Source organism: Antennarius striatus, chromosome 5 (genome assembly GCF_040054535.1).
Source record: "Antennarius striatus isolate MH-2024 chromosome 5, ASM4005453v1, whole genome shotgun sequence".
Taxonomy (NCBI): domain Eukaryota; kingdom Metazoa; phylum Chordata; class Actinopteri; order Lophiiformes; family Antennariidae; genus Antennarius; species Antennarius striatus.
Window position 1 is genome coordinate 14,206,257 of NC_090780.1, and position 24,271 is coordinate 14,230,527.

The 24,271-nt window shown below is 42.3% G+C and overlaps 2 protein-coding genes across 4 annotated transcripts; one reads left to right on the forward strand and one right to left on the reverse strand.

Annotated features, from left to right (window-relative positions):
* Positions 1-291: 291 nt before the first annotated feature.
* Positions 292-15,208, reverse strand: eefsec (eukaryotic elongation factor, selenocysteine-tRNA-specific). 2 transcript variants are annotated; one of them, XM_068315338.1, is made up of 7 exons: positions 13,959-15,208; positions 9,601-9,808; positions 9,331-9,427; positions 8,358-8,522; positions 4,718-5,362; positions 3,118-3,274; positions 292-1,161 (listed from the first exon to the last, which is right to left on the reverse strand). In XM_068315338.1, exons 1-7 carry the CDS (start codon positions 14,260-14,262, stop codon positions 980-982), a joined length of 1,758 nt encoding a protein of 585 aa, XP_068171439.1. In that variant the 5' UTR covers positions 14,263-15,208; the 3' UTR covers positions 292-979. The 2 variants fall into 2 exon arrangements, with proteins under 2 accessions (XP_068171439.1, XP_068171441.1); XM_068315340.1 differs by lacking the exon at positions 13,959-15,208 and adding an exon at positions 10,723-11,558.
* Positions 15,209-16,541: 1,333 nt separating this feature from the next.
* Positions 16,542-23,440, forward strand: LOC137595322 (ruvB-like 1). 2 transcript variants are annotated; one of them, XM_068315341.1, is made up of 11 exons: positions 16,542-16,891; positions 17,889-17,975; positions 18,086-18,218; positions 19,222-19,373; positions 19,594-19,683; positions 21,921-22,070; positions 22,155-22,218; positions 22,308-22,506; positions 22,606-22,708; positions 22,787-22,878; positions 23,059-23,440. In XM_068315341.1, exons 1-11 carry the CDS (start codon positions 16,685-16,687, stop codon positions 23,216-23,218), a joined length of 1,437 nt encoding a protein of 478 aa, XP_068171442.1. In that variant the 5' UTR covers positions 16,542-16,684; the 3' UTR covers positions 23,219-23,440. The 2 variants fall into 2 exon arrangements, with proteins under 2 accessions (XP_068171442.1, XP_068171443.1); XM_068315342.1 differs by having other exon boundaries at positions 16,749-17,402.
* Positions 23,441-24,271: the final 831 nt, after the last annotated feature.

Genomic DNA, 24,271 nt, shown 5'->3' on the forward strand with positions numbered 1-24,271 from the left:
AATGGACAGTAGGACACACCCCAAGAAAACAAGCCATCAGATTTGGGTGTCATTCATTTTCCTAACCACTTCATCTGCTTGCATGGGTCACGGTGAACTGGATCCTCTCCCAGCAGTCTTAGGGCGTGAGACGGGGGAAACTCTGGGCGCGACGCCAGTGCACCACGCATTTGGGTGTCATTTAATATTTTTTACTTGCAGCACTTCAAGGAAGGCTTTCAGCGAACCAATAAAAAATCACACTATGACATCACAAGCCGAAGCTTTACCTGGATCCAAGATCATGTCCATGTTCTCTTGTTGATTTATTGGTTTAGGAATTAGGACACAATTACAATTATATGTATATCATGGACGTTACCACATAGAAAATAGTCAAGAATAGTGTCAGTTCTTTTATTAGTCTTTCTGAAAAGAAAACTATTCAAATAAACCATTATTCTGGATGGAATGCAGCACCCCAGAGAGTCATAGAAAGGAGCTTACAGCCAATGTTGAATTACATACAATCACTTTCAAAATCAAACAGCAACCACCAATGAATCCAGGCCTGAAAAACAACACCTTTATCAGCAATCTGAGAAAAGCTGAGATCACTGTATTTCTATAGTGCTTGCTCATGATTATGCTATTTACTGCTCAACTAAGTAAGAAACATACTAGAGACATTCTGAGGCAAAACAATTGATTTAGAAGAATCCTGAACACAAGTACTAATTTATGACCATTCAAACGCATCAGGAGTCAGGCATCTTCTACCCTTGTGATGATTCAAACTGGATTAAGACCGTATCCTTGACGGGAGATAAAACAATCATAGTTTCACATGCGTCCTGCATTCCACAGCCATCCCATTTCAGTAGACCATCTCCATCGCTGGAAAACAAGGCTAATAGAGAATCACTCCTCTGAAGGCAGGGCCCCTGAAAATGACAGTTGCCTTTGTAAACCAGTGTAACACAGGGTCGAATTTGGAAGGTCAGGACTGAACCATCTTTTTGTGGGGATCAAAGACGTAGCGCTTGAAATTCAAGTGAATGCTAACAGGCTGGGAATCTGTTTTGACATTGTCTTCATTTGCTGGTCCACCTTTGCTTCCACCTTTTCCTTTTTTCTTGGAGGTGGAAGATAACATCTGCTTGGTTTCTAGACAAAGACCCTCTGAAATAAAAAAAAAAAGGATGAACACTTAGTACAAGGTGAAACAAATGTTTAAATGCAGATTATCGTGAAATGTTGCCTCTAGTCGATGCCCTGGTGTAATAAATCTAGATTCTAGTGAATGAACTACAGCAAAGACTGCAGGTCTATTTAATCATATGATTGTAGGTGTATCTTAAGCCTGATAGAGATCTTGTCCTCCATGTTGCGTGTGCAGTCGGTGCTGTATCAGGACGTCTGTGAATTACCCTTGAGATCAACTGATGCCTTCACTGTCTTGATCTAACTGATGAAAAACTGCATTGAACAGGATCTCGGTTCTTGCTCCCGTTCTCTGCATTAGTCTTGCTCAGTCCAACACTCCAGTGTTTTGTCTCCATGTCTGCTCAAACAGAACTTCTTCCTTCACTTGGGCTTCATTCCCAGCCGTGCAAAACTGTTTGATGCTCCTCATGCATGCATTACAAATCCTTCTATGACATCAAATCTACCCACACTCCGTGTGTGTGTGTGTGTGTGTGTGTGTGTGTGTGTGTGTGTGTGTGTGTGTGTGTGTGTGCGTGCGTGTGCGTGTGCGTGCGCGTGCGTGTGTGTGTGTGTGTTGTAAGGACAGAAACTGGTTGCTTGTTTGCTGTTTTGCTCACGGATGGTAGCAAATGTTCTGGGTTCACTGCTTTACACACAAGCTGTCTGACTTCATGTAAAATATGGCGCCAGCATTCTTCTTATCGTTATGCCAATGTGAGGGTTGTTATGGTTGCAGCACAGTCAAAAATCTCTTCATGTTATCTACGATCAGCTGATGTTTGTTTACCACCACGGAGCACAGTCGAACACCCAAAATTCAATGATTTATGTTCACATGCAAGTGACACAGAGGAATTGCACGTCCGTCCTCAAATGCACTTTAAGGTTTTTGTGTGCATAATTACTAAATGTGTTCACACAAGACTAAAACAACTGTGTAACAAATATTACATAGTCTTAGAGGGAATAATAAAGAACCCTAAGAATCTAAATAAGTGCACATGAATCAAAGCTTGTGAGGATGTGGCACAAACAGTATTTATTCAACAAAATCTGAAAAGATTTGGCAGAAACTTTATTTCTGCAGCCCAACATTTTGTCAGATTTAAACCACTGTATTTTTTATGCCTTGTCTATCCTTGCCAGGGGCTCATAATCACCACCAAAAGGCCAAAAACACATTAATATAAGTTTCCCTAAATTAAGATTTTGTGATTTTGCTTTCACGTTTTCAATGATTTAAGAGACATTAACTGTTATTGCAGCCCCAAAAATTTTGGTATAAGCAAGAGGAATGAACATAAATACATTTAAATTCATTCAAGAAGGCGGTTCAATCTTTTTCTCATTAACGTGTCCTGAATAAATGACGTTGCATTATGAAGTGTGGACATTGCATTATGAAGTGTGGAAACAAAGCCTGTGGCCATATCAGTATAATAGCGTCGTGTGACGTAAGTAACTCACATGAACACAGCTGCACGTCTGCATTATGCCGAAGCAGACGATGTGCGTGTCAGTGTGTAGCTTTTACAAGTGTGAGGCAGTGAAGGGATGTAGGTGAGGTTGTCTTTCTAAACATTTTTGTTTTCTCTTCCCTCCCAGTGTGGAACAGTGGGCTCGGAGTAACAGAAGGTAAAATAAACACAGAACAAACTTCCCCCGGAACATAGGCGATCCCCAGAGGAATCCTGGGAATGTGTCTCAGGATGTCAGGCAGTCCATTCTTACCGCATCCTGAAAATTTTCAAGGAGCCCCAAAATATGAGGAAGGACGGAGAAAGTGGCAGGGGGTGTGTAGGATAGGAAGGAATCCATGCTGTGTGAGGTGAAACTTAACAACCACAATGAGTTTGAAATGTATAACGCCATCAGTGGTTTGTGAAAGATATTAAAGATATTAAACAATAATAACTCGGTAATCCTCACCTGGTATCCGAATCTTGAACTTCCCACTCTGTCCAAAGCCGCCCTCAATAACACCCGTCTCTCCTGTTGACAGCATGACCTTCAACCCGACAAAGAGCTGCAGGTTGGTCTCCTTCTTGAACAGTGTGCGGCCGATCACAGTATAATCATCAGTCACCTGAACAGAAGAGCAGAAAGAAGCCTTAAGAGCTGCAGAACTAATGACAGAGATGAAAGCTCACAATGTGACAGACATGATTTGATGTACTTGTTAAAGCATGTGGTCTAATGAGGACAGTGGAAATGGAAGAATGTGCTTCACGTTCCTTCTGAAATCTCTGGCTTTGCTGTGATTTCACTCATCGTCACGACAGGGTGAGGAGAAAGCGCTTGACCGCCTGCATTGATCACCATCAGACGTATTTTGTAAAAACTGGCTGCCTGGCTGTCTGCGCATTTTTTGCTATTCTTGTTTGTATTTCTTTCTTATCATCCATCCTTAAGTCAATCTGAACCCACCTCTTATCTGATAACAGGAGGGCACCATCATGACTCCAGCTCACCCCATCCACCACCAGCTCTTCCTCGCTCCTCTGCCTCACCCTCATTCATTCTTGAACATTTGACCCTGAAGTCCCTAAAGCATGACTGATGCACCGATTAGAAAAAAAGGTTGTTGTACATGTTTGACAGGCTGTATGAATTCTGTCTACATGTGACTACATGAGGCTGTCGAATCTCAATGAAGTCAGTAATGTGTTCTTAAATCACATTATAACAACTGCCTTTTTCAAGGAACAAACAAATGACAGCTATGAAATCACCTGACCGCGGTCTGACCTTTAGCACATGCTGTTCTCCTCTGCAGTCAGTGACTGGAGCTGTCAACAGCCTGCGGTGCAAACAACATGAAAATAGGAAAGTAGTTTACACACTTGACCCCTGACCTGAATCTGACCTTCCCCAAGGATGCACACAGGAAAACAATACTGTACAGAGAAAAGTGACAAGAATCACACATCGCTGTGCACCTATATGTGAAATTCCAAACTAAGATGTCAAAAGGTTTGACTTTGTCAAGAAAAACAAAAAGTGAAACATAGAATTTAATAAGAAAACAGCAGAATTGGATAATATGAGATATAAATCAGAATGAATGGAGTGAGAACAAAGCGTAACTGAGAGAGAGAGAGACAGACAGAGACAGAGAGAGAGAGAGATGTTGAGCCAGAGAGAAGTGAAAGTGAACTCACACAGTCATGTGGGTATTCCTGTGCCGTTCAGGTGTGTCCAAACACTGCTAGCCTCTCATAGCCAGACAGGGCTAATGGCGTCAGGCGGCCACCCACACACACCAGTGTCACAGCCTCTGCTCAGGCATGCACCCCTACCCATGCCTCACACAGGGCTACATATGCATACTTGTTTGTGTGTACATATCTGTTTACAAATTAACAATGGGGGCTCTGTCTGAGAGGCATGCTTCACTGCCACCAGCAATGAGAAACATCTACTGATGAACCAGAGCCAATGGGAGCTCAAGGTGACAGAAAGGGCAGAGGGGTAAGGCCAACGCTCAAGGGCAAGCACGGAGGACGGAAAACACACATTCAGAACTCACCCTCTCCACCTGCCCCTCCTTGTGCTTCGTCTTGAAGATGCGCAGATGAGGAAGGGCCGTCTCAGAATAGCTTTTATCCTCGAACCCATGCAGCAAATGGCCGTGGAAGGCTAACCGGCACACGTTGGTGTGGATGTCTGTGTCCAGCTTTGAACCAATCACCAAGCAGAGTGAGGGACATGTGACTGGCCGCTCAAACTCCAACAATGCCCACTGTTCTGGGTCAGGTCCTGAACTCGCTTCTGCCTGACTGGTGATGTACTCATCCTGGTAGGAGTACTCCCTGTCGAAAGTGAAGGGGGTGTCCAGCAAGCTGGGCTTTGAAGGCGCTGCGTTGCCGTCTGCTGAAGGATGTGAGTTGTCTATGAGCGGCAGTCCGAAGAAGGTTATCTTCGCCATGACTGTCTCGTGACCCACGGTAATGTGGAACTTTGCTCGAGTAGCCAGCGAACCCTTGAAGTAGCCAATCTTCCTCACAGAGATGACAGCTGCATAGAGGGTATGCAGGGACCCCGGGGCACACACCACGCCCCGCTCCAGCAGTTTAGGGTCAAACTGTGTTACACACACACCCACGCGATCTCCTTGCATGGCCCCCGAAACCGGCTTCCGAAACATCTGCACCGACTTGATCTTCTTGTTAACCTGATGTCAAAAAGTAAAATTAAATACTTACTGTCTTTTATTTACTTAAACTTCAGTAGAACACATTTGGAAAATAATCAAAAGGAATCAAAAAACACATTAATCATAAATTGGTTCTGTTAAAAGCGTATAGATCACATTGCCGCAATCGTTCGTGTTTTAAATTTTCTCTTTTCTTTTCAAACTGTTTTCAAACTGTACTTCCAACATTGATTTTACATTTAAAACCTAGAAACACTTTATGAATGCAGCAGGAGATTAAAGACAGAAAAATATTAAAGCATAACACAAAGTGCATTTCCCCACCACCACAGGGAAATGAACAGAAGCAGCCGTGGCTCACTTTGGTTTAGAACCAAGAAGAGGAATCAACTTTTTAGCCCCAGAAGTTTAAACAAGTAAACTCTGAGCTCCTTCGACGACCAACCAGCTCCAGATCAGAGCAGAATCTGATGTGACTGCAGGTGTTTATTCCTCTACATGCCACAGCTCCCCACCCGGCCAGTCCACATCTCCCTGACTCTCAGCAGCTAAGCAGTGGCCGTGGGCCTCCACTCATGACATATAAAGTGTTTTCCACTCAGTCTGAATATTTTCAGATCGGACGACAATGCTTTGCACTGACCCTGCACATCATCCACTGTTTCCACAAGGATGGGTCAAATCTAGGGGAACACAGAACTAGCTTCATATTTGGTGTGAATAAAGAGAATTATTTTTAATTTACATTAAGACTGATGTGTTTCAAATATGTTGGACATCAACATATTGTTCTCATAACATAAAAAATTCATTACTGGATAGGAGTTATTAACTCCACAATATAGGGATGTTTTTTAAACTTTATTAAGTGTAAAGATCTTATCAAAGATTTGATTTTTTTTGTCAATAAAATACAAATATTCAGACGTAAGCAGCTCCTTAACTTCCCAAGAAGTCAACTTCTTAAACAATAACAAAGCTATTTTTCAGACCACTAATTTTGCATGTAAATGACGAATACGGTAAGTGAATGTGCATGTAGATGATATCAATCTTTAATTATCTATCTTTGACTAAGATGCTGTTATAACTGATGTTCTTTGCTTGGTGTCAGCTACACATCTACAAACATATCACGAGTCTACAAATGAACAATTAAAAGATATAATCACAATCTGTCCATCTGCCCTTCTATGACTGCAGGATCAGGCTGAGTAGAATGTTCCTGCATTATTTTTTTCTGGCACTCCCTAATGTACTCTTACTAAATTACAGAGCCCCTTAGGTGACATGGAGAGGGAGAAAAAAAAGTCCATCTTTTGCAAGATCTCGCAAAGATGGACCTTTTTTCTCTCTCTCTCCATGTCACGTAAGGGCAGGGCTCGAAATTGCGACCATTGTAGTCGCATATGTGCCCAAATTTTTATCAGTGCGACTATGAAATATATTTTGGAGCACCGGTGCGACTAGGGAAAAAAAACTGTTGTGCCTTTTTTTTCCTCTTCTCTGTCGCTCTTTCTCTCTCTCCATAGAGCAGGGGTCACCAAATGGCGGACCGCGGTCTGGATCCGGACCGCATGATGGTTCTGTACGGACCCGTGACCACTCCATGATAAATTCACGAGAGTAGATTTTCTTGGCGCATTTTTACTTGCAGTTCACGGCTACAGACAGCGGGCGCTGCTCCTCCAGTTAATACGGTAATAGCGCCACTCAGTTCAGCCAATCAGATCGTTTGTCTACCCTGCGCTGTCAGTGCACCAGGAAGTGAGACAGCTCGTTGCCGCTACCGCTGTGAGTTTACCGCTACAGGAGCACAGAAGAAGGGAGACAGCATAGCTCCAAACGAAGGGAGGTTAACGAGGAAAACCACTGGTTGACAATGAGTGGACGAAATTTATGTTTATTCCTCCGTTAGGCAGTCAAAACTATTTTACCTCATATGGTCTAAATACGTAGCATGAATTAAAAGTGGTAACATGAAGCACCACTATGAAACAAATCACAGATCTTTTGTGCAGAATTATCCCCTGAAGTCCGAGCTGAGGGCAAAATGACCGAGAAAAATGCAAACGACTGTTCACTAAAGGCATGATGGAGTTTGGGGCAACATAAAACCTCTTTTAGTGATGTTTTAAAATACAGTCCAATAATAACCAAAATGGTTAAGTCCAGGTGCCGGGCTGGCCTGACAGCGCGCCACAATGCGCTATTTAAGCCACACCCAGGTAGTGCCTCGGTTTGGCCCCTGACCCGGAGGCAGACCAACGCAGCATCCTCAGGTGAGCGTCTCTCATACAGTTTTGTGTGGATGTGGGGAAAACGCGTAGGCGCGGAGCGTGCACCCTCGAACGCACTACCGTGACAGTTTGTTTGATGCGGACACATGAGTGTGGACCTGCCGGAGAATGTGCGCCAAACTGTCTGAGCAGGACCGCGGTCCTGCCAGGAAACAATGAGAGTGCACCTGCGGCTGCGCTCCTGGGGCGAAGGAGAGAGGTGCGAGGAACTGAGATGGACGGAGCGTCTCTATCGCTCCATCACTGCCTTGCTTTTGGGTAGGTGCTCCTGAAGTCTTTGCTGGTGTTGCTAACTTCTAAATTTGGGAGCACCAGTGCTACAAAGAAAAAAAGTTCATTTCGAGCCCTGCATAAGGGGCTCCGTACTACTGTATATCAATAGTAGTTTTTAAAAAAGCTATTTTTGTAATTTGCTGCCACCAAGAGGTACATATGACCACCGCAGACATAAATGCTGAGTGTTGCTTACAGTGTGCATCTGGTCTAAATTACTCAGTTCCCATCCTGCCAGTCCAACCCAATCTCCTCATCCTTCTTTCACATGAACCAACACATGCTCTGAGCACTCTTGGCGAATCCCTCCCTCTGTGTGCCCACATCCAGTCAAGTTATGAACTCTTGCTACTGCGTCTATCAAGATATTTCTAGCCCACTCATATATTATTTACTAGTAGTAAACATCACCTAATAAGAACCTCTTTATTGCAGTGTACCTTTAACGCTGGGATTTCCACAGTGTCATTGATGGCCATCGACCCCTGAAGGATGGTTCCAGTCATGACTGTTCCCTGACCACGTATGGAGAAGCAGTGATCCACAGCCATCAGTAGGTCGCCTCCAGGGTCCCTCTGAGGGACATACGTCTGGCTCTTCAAAAGCTGAGACAGAAAAATTAAAGAGTGACACTCTTAATACCTAAACGACAACTGTTTTCAAAACAATAAGGAAAAACACTGAACCACCTAAAAGATGAGTCCCAGCATTTATTGTATCCATGTACAGAGTGAAATCTGACTTTGTGATGACTTTACAAACACCAACTGATAATGCACCATCTTGAGTTCTACTTTGACTTACATTTATTTGATACTGCTCTTTTTACAGACTAAAGCAAATACAATGAAAATGTTACCACCTCTACTGCAGCAGTCAGGAAAACAACGCCAATGCAATTTCCTCCGGGATTATGCAATTTCCTCCGGGATTAATAAAGTACCTATCTATCTATCTATCTAACTTATTTAGATTTTCATTCATAAGTCGTGGGTTTTAACACCAAAAGTAAATCTACAGGTTGGATGATATGACAAAAACTAAGATCACAGTCATTTCTTCTATGTTACAACATTCTATTTGCTCATACTGATATATTCACAGTTAAATGAATACCACTGCACTTTTCAAACATGCTTTGTTTACCTTTGTAAAATGGGTAAGTTAACAGAGGTATTGAGGTATATTAGGAAATCTATAAACCTAATTATCATCATTCACATAAAGAACTAAATTAAAATGATAATTTGAATCATTTTTAGCAATTATTTGTATTGATATTTTTTTCAAAATTATAAATAATAAAGTTCCATTTTTACCATGGCCTAACAAAGCTGAGGACTCACTTTATCCATTTATAGTCAACTGACTATTATGTCTCACCAGACTACCGTCAATATTTCCTGCTTTTACCTCTATTAACTCCTGCACTCCCTGTGGCTCCTCTGTGTCAGGAGCCTCTGGGCCCCCTGGTTTTGCTGCCACAGCGATCACAGGACAATCCCTAAATCTAGCAGACAGGGGGAAAAAATTACATAATGGAAATGTTTGTTTGATTTTGAGGTAATGATTAACATTACTTCAATTTTTTTTTTTTTAAAAAGCGGGCGTGACAACCAGCCTGCTTGAATGTAGACAAGTAGGCAGAATGAGTAATGAGGGACAAAGTTTTAACATACAGACCTAGTGCTCTCCAGTGTTTTGTGAAGTCTCTTTGTCATTTTTTCAATAGCACTCTGTCTCTTGTTTGGTGGCAACAGGTCGGTTTTGTTCAGGACAACCACCATGCGGGGGCAAGTTAGCTCTCCTATCAGCAGACACTCTGCAGTCTGAGTCTGTACCCCTTTCACCAAATCCACCACCAGCATCATCATGTCAATAATTTGGGCACCTAAAGAAGAAAAAGCATAAAAATATTCAAGAATATGTCAGATATTACTGAATTGAAACTTCTGAAATGGAAAGCTGATGCAGGGGAACGCCTTAATTTACTGTTAAATTGATTCCAGCTTTCTAGATGAGCATCCAAAGAAATAAAAACTGAGTGGAAACTGAAGAAACAATGGCGCCAACGACAGCAGTACAAACAGGAATGGATAGCCATTCCCCCCAGAAAAAAAACAATACGAGAGGAGAAATTAGGGGAGGGGTGCACACATGCAAAAACTAAGAAGCTAGAGGGTTGAAACTAGAGCTGCAGCTCACTTGGTTGTCTTTCCTTTCCCTCTTTTCTTTACCTGAGTTTGGCAGTCTCTATTTCCTGTGCTCCCCTCTTTTCTCTTATACTATTTGGCTTTCTCTCTTTCCTGTGCTCTTCCCACATGGGACAGCAGGGGAAGTTTAATACATACTCCAAACCCCATATTTTCCTTCCTCCCTAATCTACAGCATGTGCCACCCCACAAACTATTTCATTCAGCAGAGGTCAACCAGTACTGGATTTTCAAAAGGTAGATATGATGATGATATAGTTTGTGGCAGGAAAAAACAGTTAGATGGTCAGTGGCTGATATCACCCTTCAAATTTATAATTTGAAGGGTGATATCAGCCACTGTTTGTCCATACAAACAGCTTTATTACAAGCTGGATAAGAACATCTGAGCATCTGAGTCAAAGCAATACAGACAGACCTAAATAGAAAACTGAAGCAGAATTCACTTAAAAGCCAAACGTAACCAAATATATTAATGATCAGTGTACACACAAACACACACACACACATGCACTTACAAATGATGATACATTAGTATTTTACAAACTACCAGAATTTAAAAACAAACAGGAAAACTGATGAAAACAATTACCGTATTCAGTCTATCTCTGTCATTCAATCTCCTTCTCCTTTTGGTTTTTCCCTTCAGGGGTCTCCACAGTGAATCAGTTGCCTCCATCAAACCCTGTCTTCTGCATCCTCTTCTCTCACACCAACTACCTTCATGTCCTCTTTCACTACATCCATAAACCTCCTCTTTGGTCTTCCTCGAGGCCTTCTGCCTGGCGGTTCAAAACTCAGCATCCTTCTACCAATATATTCACCATCTCTCCTCTGGACATGTCCGAACCATCTCAGTCTGGCCTCTCTGACGTTATCTCCAAAACCTCTAACATGTGCTGTCCCTCTGATGTACTCATTCCTGATCCTATCCATCCTGGTCACTCCCAAAGAGAACCTCAGCATCGTCCTCTCTGCTACCTCCAGCTCTGTCTCCTGTCTTTTCCTCAGTGACACTGTCTCTAGACCAAACAACATCGCTGGTCTCACCACAGTTTTGTACACCTTTACTGTCATTTCAGCTGATACTCTTCTATCACACATCACACCTGACACTTTTCTCCAGCCGTTCCATCCTGCCTGTACAAGCTGCTTCACCACTTTTCCACACTGTCCATTGCTCTGGACTGTTGACCCTAAGTACTTAAAATCCTCCACCTTCTTGATCTCTTCTCCCTATAAGCTCACTCGTCTACTTGGGCCCTCTCATTCACACACATGTACTCTGTCTTACTGCGGCTAACCTTCATTCCTGCCACTCCAGACTTCCTCATACAATACCACAGTTCCTCTCTGGGCACCCTGTCATAAGCTTTCTCCAGATCTACAAAAACAATTCAGCTCCCCCTGGCCTTCTCTGTACTTCTCTATCAACCTCCTCAAAGCAAGTACTTTATCTGTAGTACTCTCTTTTGACATGAAACCATACTGCTACTCACAAATGCTCACTTCTGCACTTAGTCTAGCTTCAACTACTCTTTCCTATAACTTCATTATATGGCTCATCAGCTTTATTCCTCTGTAGTTGCCACAACTCTGCACATCTCCCTTGTTCTTAAAAATGGGCACCAGAACACTTCTCCTCCATTCGTCAGGCATCTTCCCACTATCTAAGATCCTGCTGAACAACCTAGTCAGTAACTCTACTGCCACCTCTCCAAGACACTTCCACACCTCCACAGGTATATCATCAGGACAGAGTGCCTTTCCACTCTTTATCCTCTTCAATACCTCCTCAATTCATCCTGACTAATCTTTGCTACTTCCTGGTCCACAACAACCACCTCTTCTAGTCTTTGTTCACTCTCGTTTTCCTCGTTTATCAACTCTTTAAAATACTCTTTCCATCTTCCCACCACACTACTGTTAATACACTTCCATCCCTATCCTTAATCACCCTAACCTACTGCACGTCCTTCCCATCTCTGTCTGTCTGTCTTGCCAACCGGTATAGATCAGTGTCTCCCTCCTTACTGTCCAACCTAGCATACAAGTCATCATAAGCCCCTTGTTTGGCCTTTGCTACCTCTACTTTCACCTGACACTGCATCTCCCTGTATTCCTGTCTACTCTCCTCAGTCCTCTCAGTGTCCCACTTCTTCTTAGCTAACCTCTTTCCCTGTATACACTCCTGTACCTCATCATTTCACCACCAAGTCTCCTTATCTACTTTCCTCCCAGATGACACACCAAGTACTCTCCTACCTGTCTCCCTCCCTCACATTAGCTGTAGTTGTCCAGTCATCTGGCAGCACCTCCTGACTACCCAGAACTTGTCTTAACTCCTTCCTAAAAGTCATGCAACACTCTTCCTTTTTCAGCTTCCACCATTTCGTCTTCTGCTCCATCTTCCTCAACACCACATCCTATGCTATTTGGCTACACTCTCTCCTACTACCAAATATCTGTCATTCAATATGTGAATTAAAACAACCCTTTATGTACAAGTTACTCGTCGTTATTTTAACTCCCAACCATTATTTCTAGATAATACAGCTCATGTCACACTCTGAGTGAAACCTTGGTTCACTTGTTTGACAAATAAGAACAAGTGAGACAAGAAAGCAGCTACAGAGGTGTCATCATTATCCACTCTGGAAAGCCTCCAATCATTAACGTCTGTTCAAGTCAAGTGTTTGGCGAACAAACAGTGCCCTCTACTGGACAAGTTGAAGTTCTGCGTCATGAGATTAAGAACCTGATGGAGGGGAGTCCTGCTGCGGCCTTGGCTCAAGCATGGAGATAAGAGGACACGTAGTCACATAATCTTATGTTCTATTACGTTTTATTCAAACACTGCTACTAAAATTACAACACAGTGTCTGATAATTGATTCATATGATACCATATATAAATGATTTGTTGATCATTGCCATGACACAGAATTTTTTAAATAAAATAATACAGTGTTGTCATTATTTATATTATGCTATATGCACGTTGTTACTAATATTATTAATGCAATTATGGTAGCTGCAGTATAGTAATAGTAGTACACGTAGTAGTAGAAAATAAGTATAAGATATATTACAGGACTGATGTATGCCTGTATAATACACTCAAGAGAACTAAAAATGCACCACTTTTTTGTTCAGATTTAAGATTTCTATATTTCTATATTCTACTGATATCACATATATAGGACAGGTGCTGTGACAAAATGTACAATCAACAATATGGTCACATTTCTTTGTGATTAGCACCAGGTGCATGAAGAAACAGTCACAAGAACTTATCCAGCCATCCCGAACTGAGAATTACCTTATTAAACTAACCCACGATACAACGTTACCCCATCTGGACCAGTGTGTCTACAGTTTCTGGAGGAGAATGTAGTATCAGTTCTGGACTGACCAGTTAAGAGTCCAAACCTAAATCATGTGGAACATGTGGATTGCTGGCAGTAAGCTAATTGTATGAGCATCTTACACAAGTTGACATCAGCCCAAGGTTGTGCCAGTTCATGAGGAGACGGATTACTGCTGATGGGGGGGGGGGACTCATTACTTAGTGGCTGTGTAAAATATTACAAAATCAAATTGCGTAAAGCTGAAAAATCATGGTAGTTACGTTTTTGGTGTTATTTTTTTTTAATTGTTACTGATTAAGACAACCAAAAGACGTTATAAAAAAACGCAATTTTCACAGAAACCATCCAAGTGAAGCAACACGACAAAAGGTTTTTAACTGCCTTTACATCAACTAGGAGCCGAGTAGGGTTTGGTAAAGCCTGATTCTGTTTACAACCTAAAACTCACAAGAACTCACCCCCAATGATGGTCCGAATCAGAGAGGCGTGTCCCGGACAGTCCACCAGGGTGAACTGCAGGCTGTCAAACTGCTGCTGCCGTCCGTCGCCCCTCAGGTGGGCAGGAAGTTCCACCGTGAACGACGAGAAGCCGAGGTCCAGCGTGATTCCTCTCTCCCGTGACTGCGGGTTCTTATCGAAGGCAGCCGTGGATGCGGTGCTGCTCAGCGCTCTCGCAAGCGATGTCTTCCCGCTGTCGACGTGCCCGAGCACCCCGACGTTAAAGTTTAGGATCTTAGTGTGACGATCAGCAGACTCTGACATGTTGACGCCTTTGTAGCGTGATGTTCATTAACGAGCATGCGTTTCGTTATTCTGGGTTGGACTCTGAACTCCAGCGGTATTACAAGGCGTTCGGTCCCAATTTGAAGTATATCTATTACCGACACGTTACTTGCTATCTATTGTTGTCGCTCGTTGACATTCATTTACTATCATATAAGTGGCTGAAATGACACGAGGTTTTACTTAGTTGTTAGCCTTTCAAAACAGATGGTTTTGAATAAGGCTAGCGATACTGTACTAAAGAATGGTTGATCCAAATGCCTTCTCTGCTGTCAGCGCTAAAGCGGAACTGGTTTTCAGCTACCAGAAATGGACAGAGAAAATCCGAACTTTAAAACTGGTTGTTAAAGCATAATTATAAGACGACGAACTTACTCTTATATTAGCACTAATTTATTCATTTATCCACAGCTTGACAACTTTCTAGTAGTTTCCACTACGACAAAACAACTGCTGCACAAACGGAAGTGAAGACCGTCATGGGCGGGTTCTTTCTTGAAGGACATAAACTCTGGCCAATCAGTGTGTGATGTTAAGTCCCCGCCCCCATCATGCCTATCTTCAACAGAGGCACCATCGAGAGCGTCCCATTCAGCAGCATCCCCGTGTTGGACGGTTCTTCCACATCCTCGGGTCTCAGGAGCCTCCAGCTCGTCTTGGAAAGAGCAGAAAGGTTTTTTTGCCATCCCTCCAGGACCTCTACAGCATCTCGTCACTCGCAAAGCACTAATCATTGTGGTTGACCCCATTCACCCGTCCTACAGCCCCTTTGCCCTGCTGCCATCAGGGAGGAGTGAAGAGTCTGAAGGCCAGGACCAGCCGACTGTCAACAGCTTCCTCCATCAGGCTGTCAGGAAGCTGAACTTTCTTCCCTCCATGCTATCTTTACCACCCCTTCCGCTGCACACACAAACTCTGATCAATATATTTTTTACTGCTGTTTTAATCCCTGACTGGAAATTAGTAGCACACTCCGGATCACACTGTTAGTTTTTTTTTTAGTCGTGCATATACATAGTGTGTACAGGCCCTGTAACACACAAGGTGCCTGTAGGCATGAAGTGGGAGGTAGATTGGCGGACAACTCCTACGTTGTGCGCCCTAATGAGCAAATTGTAAATGGTACGGTGCCTTGCTCAAGGGCTGACACGTCCCACTGTCAGCTCACAGTGGGACAGGAGCGGGAATCAAACCCCCAATCTTGTACTTTATTGGAAACCCGCTGGGCCACCAGCAGGCGGTGGTCAGTGTTGCCAGGCTCTGCTCCTCTGTACACATGGCAGTTGGAGACAAACAACTTCCAGCATCGGGAGATGAAGATGTGGTCCACTGCTTTCCTGGTTCTGCCATCTGGGCTGTACCATGTCCAGTGATGAATCAGTTTCTGGGGGAAACCAGGTGTCAGCGATGCAGAGGTTGTTGTGGTGGCTGAGAAGGAGAAGGCGATGACTGTTGTTGTCTGTAAGCCTGTCAGCAAAGGTTGTGCCGACAGGTGAGCCTGTGGACCGATCACTGCTGGAAAGTGTGGCATTGGATTCAGTGAGAATAATGGTGATGTCGTGTGGTGGGGCTTGTCTCCTGATGGAGTTAGTCAAAGAAGGCATCCTTCGCATCCTCATCAGCAAGTGCCACGCCTTAGAGGCCTGTCCATCTCTCAGGGCCACTGTAGTAGTGGTCACCTGCTGTTGTTTCGCCATTGCCTTGCCATCGTACTTCAGAGAGCCCTGCCAGGGTAATGTTACAGCGGCGGAGCTCTCGAGACAACAGATTGGCAGCTCCGGGGCAAAGAAGAGTCTGGATATTCCATGTGGCAACACTGGTCCTACGACGAAGGTTGATCTGTATTCGTTGGTCAGAGGCAGGCTGGGGTCCATTATCATGTTGGTCGGTTCGACTTCTCCTTTTGGTCAGTTTCGTAATAGAGGGGTTTCTCCTAGGTGGGTTGTTAGCCCTCCACAGAATATTCGGCTGGTGCGCCTGCCACCTCACAGCGTGCCGACACGCTGGGGTCTTTGTTTGTCTGGAACTTACCCTGGAGACCAGCCTGCCATGGGTGACCCTACCAGGAGCAAGCTCCTGATGGTATTGCTCTCCAGAATCACTGGAATGCACAAGCCCCCTCGCAAAGCCAAGGCCAGACCCAAGAGAGGAAACTGAGCCACTACCGCCCATAAAATAACCTCAATAACCAGTAAACTGGACTGAAACAGCACACAGATGTCGCCGTGCCAATTAATGTTTATAGCAAATGCCATTTGCACTCTTGTCTGCTGTTTTGTACTGCAATAATCAGATCCCAAAACAATAGCCTCCTTTGAGCACTATGTAGATTAGGGCTGTTGTTGTCATATTGTTTCTTCTCTCTTGTTTGATTGTATGTACATTTTTTGTTCTTAGCTTTATGTTTATAGGGTTTGAAAGAAATGAATTTCAGGTCTTGGTATGTGTCCGCCCAGAGCTGAAATTGCATTTCTGTGTAAAAGGCAGCACGGTGGTGCAGTGGGTTTGCGACCCGCTCTGTGCGGAGTTTGCATGTTCTCCCCATGTCTGTCTGTGGTCTCTCCGGGGTTCTCCAGCTTCCTCCCACCTCCAGAAACATGCACTTCAGGTGAATTAGCAGTTTTCAAATTGTGACTGTATACGTGAATGGTTGTCTGTCCGTCTATGTGTGTTCTATTGTCGTCCCCGGAGTGTACCTTGCCTCACACCCACAGTCAGCTGGGATAGCCTCAGCACCCTGCAACGGTGGAAGAAACGGGTAGAGAAAATGGATGGATGGGTGGATGTAGCAGAACTGACATTAAAGCTGACTTTTAACTTTGATCTTGAGCTTTGAAAAGTTTTTTATCCTTTGTCCAAATATACGGAACCACTTGGTATCATTGCAGAATAATCGTAGACACAGAGTGGCTTTCTTAACAACAAACTGGACAAAAATCTCTCAAAATATTAATTAAAATACTGTAAAATCAGCCAAAATGAAGATAGAGGAGGTAAAAAGCACCACAAAAACTCAACGGATCGCCACACATAGCCATGTTAAAGGACTTGGGCTAGACGAGGCCGGCAATGCTAAACAGTTATCCTGTGGTCTTGTAGGCCAGGAGGCTGCAAGAGAGGTAATAATCATGTTCCTGTGCATCTATGGTATTTTTCCATTTTGTAGAAGAACTAATAGTAGACGTCGGGCTTTGTGCTAGAAAGATTTCAGAGAAAGGCAAGGTGCACCAAAAAAGGCTAGCTTAACTCAATTAGCAGCACGGACCCAGTAGTTGACCCGGGTATTTTTATACAGAGGTCAAAGCCCAACTAAGAACTAACCTGAATGTAATGTGAATGTAAATATAGAAGTAATGGACTGGAATGGAACCCATGTTAGTTTATATTATTCTAATTGTGTTTAATGTTTGATTAATTTCTAAAATTATTTCTCCTTATTGTAATTAAGATTAATTGCACGCGAAGAAGAGAGCAAGTGTAACCACGACATGGCAGTTTCTGAAAGCTAATCATGACTTCAACAATTGATAATATATTTACATATTTGTTACAGTTATCCAGAATGTCTGATAAGATATTACTTAAATAAAAAATTCTCTTCCTAGGCTTGTGGCATCATTGTTGAAATGATCCGTTCTAAAAAGATGGCTGGACGAGCAGTGTTATTAGCAGGACCACCTGGTACTGGAAAGGTAAACATTCATTAACTAGGAAGACGGCAGCAAAAGTTTAATGAATGTGACCTGTAATGTGGCTGCAGAAAAGGCGATGTAATGTGATTTTCTGCTCCTCCTTCCTTCAGACTGCCCTTGCACTGGCTACAGCACAGGAGTTGGGAAATAAGGTCCCTTTCTGCCCTATGGTTGGCAGTGAAGTCTACTCATCTGAAATTAAAAAAACAGAAGTCCTGATGGAGAATTTTAGGAGGGCCATAGGTGAGTGTTGGTTAGTCTCTTGGACATACCTCCAAACTCCAAGATCTTAGGTCTTTGTACTTGCGAAAATTAAATTGCCACTTGTGTTCTCTAGAGAAATCAAGTGTGAAAATTAAGACAGCATTTGATAAATTAACAAAATATTGTGTTGTAATACTTGTGTTACTTTTTGATAAGGTAGCATAACAGATGGACAAAGATTTTTCCACACCTCAGTCCATAAGAGGAAAGCAATGCTTTTGCAGTAGTTTCTTTGTTGGTGTAAAAGACTGATCTTTATTTGATACACATTCTTGGTAACAATTTATCTTGCAGGGAGGAGCGAGGTGTCCTGCTAACATCATTCTAATGACCTGAGAACTTGTCAGTGGAATTACGAAAGTAGTGTTGAGAAAGATGAAAGGCTCGGGATGATATGTTTTTATTTTTTATTTCATTGTATACATTTAAATTTTTTCCTGCTGATGGTTCCTTATACTGGTAAGGACACTGAGCATAGGTGGTAGGAAAAGTGGTCCACAGTATATTTGTTGTAAAGAAAACAAACCAACACCCACAAACAAATTGACACAAGCTCACACAAGTTCTGTCTCTGTAATAAAATACATGTTTCAGTCAACAGGGGAATGCGGCAGCTGGAATAAGATCCATAAAGGGAAGGGGATCTACTTTTGAAATGGTTGTCATAGTGGATCAGAGTTCTGTGACCAACAGCCCCTGATTTAAGCATTGCTTTCTGACCCCCACCATAGTGGATAAATCACCTGTTTTGCTTATTTTCAGTACTGCATGCTGCATGAAATAGGAAAAAGAGCCTGATCAAGTTACTGTTGATAGGGAAAATTTTATGGGCACGTGCTCACACAAGTTCTGTCTCAGTAATAAAATCCATGGTTCAGTGGACAGGGGAATGTGGCGGCTTACTTCATAGAGTAGTATAAAGGCCCGATTGAGTCGTCACTCTACTGTACACGTGTGTCTGTCATGTTGCCCTCATGTACAGGACTGCGTATCAAAGAAACAAAGGAGGTTTATGAAGGTGAGGTGACTGAGCTGACCCCCTGTGAGACTGAGAATCCAATGGGTGGCTATGGAAAGACCATCACCCATGTCATCATTGGGTTGAAAACGGGCAAAGGCACAAAGCAACTCAAGGTCATACAGTGAGCTATTATACAGCTGTGTGTGGGGGGGTGGGGGGGTGTTTTTTAAAATGCTGAAATGTTTCAATGTTAATGTTTTTTCTGAATACTCTGTTACTTTGAAGTTAATTTCTCCTTGTTAATTTGTTGATTTTAAACATAATGTGTCATATTAATAAAGGTTGTAAGGTGGAATCAGTGTTTGACTTGGAAATCTCTTGTTGTGTCCTTAGTTGGACCCCAGTATTTATGAGAGTCTTCAGAAAGAGCGTGTGGAAGTGGGAGACGTCATCTACATTGGAGCCAAAAGTGGAGCTGTTAAGGTATACTGTACATTACTTCCTTATGGTAATGATCTAAAACAGCAAAGGAAAGAGAGGTACTATTACTTGTGTTATTTGTTCTTTAACTATTGCTGTTAATTGCGCTCACAATTTTTGATCAGTAAGTCAGTGAGAGAAAGATGTTACATACTAAACTCAAATTGATTAGTTATAGCTACGTACTAATGTACTAGCGTTCATTCATCTCCTCCTGTTCTGCATGAAAGCTCTGCTGCATTTCTCCTGTACTCTGGAATGAGCCTCCCATTCCTTCATCTTCCCTTGCTGCCGTTATCTCTATATCTCCCACAACGCCTCGTTTCCAGCAGAGGGGTTTGTGGCCTGTGTTGACAAGCTGAGATGACGGCTACTTTAGTCAGTGCAGGTGGGCTAGAAGCTATAGTCAGAAGCCAGAGGACGAGGTTTGGACACATTTGTTGCTGTCGACAGCTACAATGGTATGAAAAAGTTTGGGCACCCTTGAAATTTTTCCAGATTTTCCTTTATAAATCACTGGTGGTTTAGATCAACAATTTCAGTTATATATACTGTATATAATACAGCAGATGAGTACAGTGGTGTTTGAGAAGTGAAATGAAGTTTATAAGATTTTTTTTAAAAGTGTGCAATAATTATTTAAACACAAGTAGACAATTGCATAAATTTGGGCACACCAACACAAAAATTAAATCAGTATTTAGTAGAGCCTATTTTTGCAGAAATAACAGCCTCTAAATGCTTTCTATAGCTTCCACTGAGGGTCTGGATTTTGGTTGGTTATTTTTGACTGTTTGTCTTCACAACACCTCTCCAGTTCGGTTAGTTTGATGGTTGCCAGCATGGTCAAACTCGCTTTAAATCATACCAAACTTTTTTGACAATATTCGGGTCCGGGAGTGAGATGGCTATTCCAGAATATTGTACTTTTTTCGCTGCATAAATGCCTTAGGAGAATTTGAATAGGGTTTAGGGTTGCTATCTTGTTTACATATCCAGCCCCAGCGTAACTTCAACTTTATCTCTTATTCTTAAACATTATTTACAAGAATCTGCCGATACAGACTGGAATCTATGCAACCTTCAAGCTTAACAAGATTGCCAGTACCTGCACTGGACATGCAATCCCACAGCATGATGTAACCACCACCAAATTTTACTGTGGGTAGCACATGTTTCTTTTGGAACGCTGTGTTCTTCATCTGCCATGCGTACCGCCCCTTGTTAATCCAAATAACTCAATTTTAGTTCAATCAGTCCAGAGCACCTCATTCCAAAATCAAGCTGGCTTGTCCAAATGTGCTTCAGCATACCTCAAGCGACTTTGTTTGTGGCATGTGCAGAGACAAAGCTTCTTCCACATCACTCTTCCATAGAGCATCCCTTTGTCCAAAGTGTGCTGAATAGTTGAAGTATGCACAGTGACACCATCGCCAGCAAGATGATGATGTAGGTCTTTGAAGCTGGTCTGTGGGATGACTTTGACTGTTTCACCATCAGTCCCCTCTGCTTATCCGACATTTTTCTTGGCTTACCATTCCGGGCCCTAACGAGAACTGTGCCTGTGTTCTTCCATTTCCACACTGCGTTTCAGCTGTCAGTTTCATGGAAACTGACAGCAGAAATCTTTGAGAGAGCTTTTTGCATCCTTCCCATAAAACCATTATGTTGAACAATCTTTTGTTTTCGGATCATTTGAGAGTTGTTTTGAGGCTCCTCTGTTGCCACTCTCCATAGAAAATGCAAACAACTTACAATACCCACTGTAAATACCCTTTCTCACCTTTGTATGTAGGTCAAGGGTCAATGAGCATACTAAACAAATTTTATGTTGCAATAATTCGTGCTAAAACTATTCAAATCATTATAACAAGGGTGCCCAAATTTATGCACCTGCCTACTTTTGTTTAAATAATTACTGCACACTTTCCGTAAATCCTATAAACTTTATTTGACTTCTCAAATAGTACTGTTTTATCTGCTATATGAGATATTTAAATGAAATTGTTGATCGAAACAACCAATGATTTATAAAGGAAAATCCGGAAAATTATCAGGGGTGTCAAAACCTCCGCATGCCATCCTCTCTGTAACAGCCTGGCACTGGAGTCAGTCATACACCTGCTCTCCACACTGTCGTTTGTTCACTGTTGCCCAAAAACAATGTGAAACTTAAGTTCTGTGGGTAGATGTTGGAATTGTCACAATTAACACATTGGGGTGTTACTGTGTCTTTGTAGAGACAAGGTCGCTGTGACACTTTTGCCACAGAGTTTGACCTTGAGGCAGAGGAGTATGTGCCACTGCCCAAAGGTGATGTCCACAAAAAGAAGGAAATAGTCCAAGATGTTACACTGCATGATCTGGACGTTGCTAATGCCAGACCCCAGGTACTGTATGTAACTGCACATATCATATAAACTAGTATCACCAAAAAAATGCCAGTTTCAGTGTATTCAAATTTATCATCTCAGGGAGGCCAAGACATTCTCTCCATGATGGGACAGCTTATGAAGCCTAAAAAGACGGAAATCACAGGTAGATAACCAAACCTCCCAGCTCACATCACCAGCTGCATTCATAAGATATAGAAATTCTTTTTTTTCCATTTGCTCTTTTCATTTTAGATAAGCTGCGGGCTGAGATCAACAAGGTGGTTAATCGCTATATTGACCAAGGTGTAGCAGAGCTCGTACCTGGTGTGCTGTTTGTGGATGAGGTGCACATGTTGGACATTGAATGCTTCACTTACCTTCATCGAGCGCTTGAGAGCACAATTACCCCCATCGTCGTGTTCGCCTCAAACAGGGGAAACTGTTTGATCAGGTGGAGGATTCAAAATTTCATGAAATACACTACAAAACAGGAAACATTTTTTCTTCTGTGAAAGATTTGTATCATTAAAATCCATCTGTTGCTTTTCAGGGGGACAGAGGATATCTACTCTCCACATGGGATTCCTCGGGACTTGCTTGACAGAGTCATGATAATCCGTACCATGATGTACACACCACAGGAAATGAAGCAAGTGGGTCTGACTGTCAGGCTTGTGCATGTGATGTATGAGACCTACGTATGCATGCATTGCTAATCACATTGTTTGTAGATCATCAAGATCCGTGCTCAGACTGAGGGGATCAATATCAGTGAGGAGGCTCTTACCCACCTGGCAGAAATTGGCACCAAGACCACCCTCAGGTATGAATTAGAAGAAGGAATGTTTATAAGCCTCATCATCATAGCAACAGCTGATGATGAGGCCACTGACTTTGAAACACATGCATGTAAATGATCAACAAAGAAAACTACTCACTACTCGAAATACTTGCCAACTACTGGTCTAATATTAAGTTGGTTTTATTTCCTGTTTCCTCTCAGATACGCTGTACAGCTGCTGACCCCAGCCAGTCTGCTGTGTCGTGTTCAAGGAATAGAGACAGAAGGGAGGGAGCAGGTAGAGGAAATCAATGAGCTGTTCTACGATGCCAAGTCTTCAGCCAAAATTCTCCAAGATCAACATCACAAATTCATGAAATAAAACTGGATTTTCATCTTTGTACTTTATTTTTCACAATTTTTTCTAAAAATGTTCTCGTTTTGTTCTATTTGTTAATGTTTTTGTTTTTTCATAAAAAGAACAGTTTACAGTTTGCAGGGCTGGTAATTTTAGCCAGTTCTTACGTGGTTAACCTTGATTTTCGTTTGTGATTTCATTTCTTTTCCTGACATTTTCATCTCTGCACCATGGCTTAATATAGTGCCCCTGCCTTACTGATCATTGTAGTTTTGTTCCAATAAATGTATTGAAATTCTTCAGTTGGTTTATCTCATTTTACTCATGCGCCACATTAAAAATGCTTTTCTTGTTATTAAACAAGAAACCCAGATATTAAAATCATTTTAATTTATCTCGAAGACATCACAATTCTTTCAATATTTTATCTTTTAACAAACAATCAAAATCCAGGGGAAAAAGGCAAAGAATGGGATGGAAAAATATATCGGTATTTTCATGCCCATTACTTTACATGTATCTTTGTTTCGAAGTGAGTGGACCAAAAAATAATCCAGATCAGCTGGCCCAAGGCACTGTGTGAGGGCCGGTATCAATGGAGGCATGATCAGGTCCTCGAATCCATTGTCGAAGCAATCAGCAAGGGGCAGCCGATACACCAGAGCCACAACTAAGGCCATTCACTTTGTCAAGGATAAGGATAAGGATAAGGCCTGAAAAAACAATAAGAAACTGCTATGCTGGTTTGCAAACACTGGTACTGAAATCTGTACACAATGTCTACTAATTACTGATGCATATGATACTGATTATCAATGATTTATTAATCACTGATATATTGGTGTCACAGCCATTTTAAAACAAAATAATATTGTCATAATTTATATTATGCTGAACGTACGGTGTTACTATCATTATTAATACAATTATGGTAGCAGTAGTACAGTAATAGCAGCAGTAGTAATCGTAGTAATTAATGTATAGTAAAAAAAATAAAAGACATGACGGGACTGATGTAAGCCTGCATAATAAACTCAAGAGAAAAATGTGCCACTGCTTTTCTGGTCAAATTTAAGA